A 2,112-nucleotide genomic window follows, 5' to 3' on the forward strand; every position below is an offset into this window, starting at 1 on the left:
AAAAAAAAAAAATCAAGCAATACAGAGTATTTGTTACTTGATTGTTAGGACTTATCACTGCAGCTTTAATATTGATCAGTAGAAATAATGGGACAGAGGTTTAAAGCACAGAAGAGCAAACCGTCTGCAGCCCAGATCATTGGTATTTCTCTGTCATTCAGGAGGAGGTGAACTACATAATTAAGACTGTAAAAACCAAAGCCAATTGTTGAATTTTAATCCAAGTTCACAAATAGAAGTCAACAATGGTACTGACAAAGCACCAAGAGGAACTATGTATCACTGTTTACCATAAAAAAAGAAGTTGTAAAAATACATAAATTGTGATTCACTTCTCATGCTTGATATCACACATTTATTTAGCCTATGGATATTCCAGCTACTTCCACATCTTTTGTACTTCTTGGTGTCCTCAAGGTAAAATAATTTTGCATTTCTAAATGAACTACGACACCATTTACATGTACCAAAATTAATCAGTGCTGAACATCTTATCTAATACACATGATTTCACTGTCAGTTTGGTCCTAACACTACTGTGTAATTTCCTTTCCATATCAGTTATGCCTTTGCCTCTAGTCACACTACTCCTCTTCACCTCTCTCAGATAAGAAATGAATTACACTGCATGCAATTTACTAAGAGCTTAAAACATCTGTCCTGCCTCACTTGTACCAATAACGTGATTATAGATTAAAATAAAAAATAAGACAAAAATTGAAAACCTATTAGTTAACACTAAACTAAAATAGCACAAAAATAGCACTTCACTTGCAGCCTCTCCCTCTGTACAGACTGGTAGCCTTTCGTATTTCCACCAAGTCCTGCTCTTCACAACAGTCAAAAAGCATTCTAAGTCAATAAAACTTTACAGGTACTGCTATTAAATCCAGAAAAGTAACAGCTTCCAGGAACTGTTTATCTAGAAGAGATTTTATGATTTTAAGAAATTTGGATAGCACAAACACAAATCAAGCTTTTATTAATACATCAGAATACTTACTACTGAACACATCAGAATACTTACTACTGAACACATCAGAATACTTACTACTGAACACATCAGAATACTTACTACTGAACACATCAGAATACTTACTACTGAACATGACTGAACTCATTCCACGCAATTAAAACTCCTTTTGCATTTGAATAACAAATACAGACAGGTGCTATAAAAATAGCTGCCCAATTCAGTTACAGCAGCATGGAAAAAAAGAGTAAGCTGTGGAACAACCACATGAAATCTTTAAAAAGTCTCCCTTTCAAAGACCTGATGCAATCTTTATTTAAGAAATATGTAGGCAAATTTTAAGCTGAAAGTCCACTGCACCTGAGAGAGAAATGCGTTTTGCTACATGAGCATTCAAGCTTCTGCAAAGCACACACAAAAAGCCATTTCAGTACCTTTAAAATGTCAGGCAGCATCTTCTGCAGTTTCTTCTCCCCTATGACACAGAAACACTGCTGAAGCATTTCCTTCTTGTCTGCAATGTAGAAGCTGACTGGTTTGAGAGACACGCTGAGATCTAATCCCCCTTCCTCTACATCACTGAGTTGCTCAGGTTCTTCTGTTTTTTCTCCAGATGGCACACTGCATTTTGCTTCCTGAAATCCAAAAGACAAGCTTTCACCTCTTCTAGAAACTCAACACTTTACCGGCGACAGCGACAGGTTTTTGCTTCACAGCCGTGAAACACCTCGAAGTGGAATTCTGAGTTTTCAAATACTGTTTTAACTTCGGAAGCATTACAAAAGGTTTCGGTAACCAAAAACGTTACCAAAAATTGCTGCGCTAAGTGAAACAGTGACAAGACAAAGAAACAAACCTCCCTTCGCACTAACTCGCAGGCTGTCAAACAACTACAGGCATCACCGCAAGGAAGGTCAGCCCGGACCTGCAATGACACCACACGAGCCGCCCACTGAGCAGCCCCGTTACAGCGCGAAACGCCTGAGGAAAAAAGGCACTAAGCGGATTCCCGCCCGCCCTCCCGCAGCCCCCACTGTTCTGCCCGTTACCTCCGGCGCAGCACGGCCGGATTCGGCGCTCCGCCGTTTCCTGTCGCCGCCCGCCGCTCCCTCAGGGCAGCAGGAGCGGGAGCGCCGCCG

At 40.4% G+C, this 2,112-nt stretch overlaps 2 protein-coding genes across 2 annotated transcripts in view; both read right to left on the reverse strand.

Moving 5' to 3' along the window:
* The window catches only part of PLAA (phospholipase A2 activating protein), a 109,408-nt gene that overhangs the window by 92,483 nt on the left and 14,813 nt on the right, over positions 1 to 2,112 (reverse strand). The window lies entirely within an intron of this gene.
* CAAP1 (caspase activity and apoptosis inhibitor 1) overlaps positions 1 to 2,112 on the reverse strand; it is a gene marked incomplete at its 5' end in the record, with an annotated part of 87,392 nt that extends 85,280 nt beyond the window's left edge. The window contains 3 exons of the mRNA XM_010726154.2: positions 1,408 to 1,608; positions 1,830 to 1,898; positions 2,023 to 2,112. Coding sequence (XP_010724456.2) covers positions 1,408 to 1,608; positions 1,830 to 1,898; positions 2,023 to 2,112 — 360 coding nt within the window. The remainder of the gene's footprint in view (positions 1 to 1,407; positions 1,609 to 1,829; positions 1,899 to 2,022) is intronic.

Source organism: Meleagris gallopavo, chromosome Z, assembly GCF_000146605.3.
Source record: "Meleagris gallopavo isolate NT-WF06-2002-E0010 breed Aviagen turkey brand Nicholas breeding stock chromosome Z, Turkey_5.1, whole genome shotgun sequence".
In the NCBI taxonomy this organism is placed as follows: domain Eukaryota; kingdom Metazoa; phylum Chordata; class Aves; order Galliformes; family Phasianidae; genus Meleagris; species Meleagris gallopavo.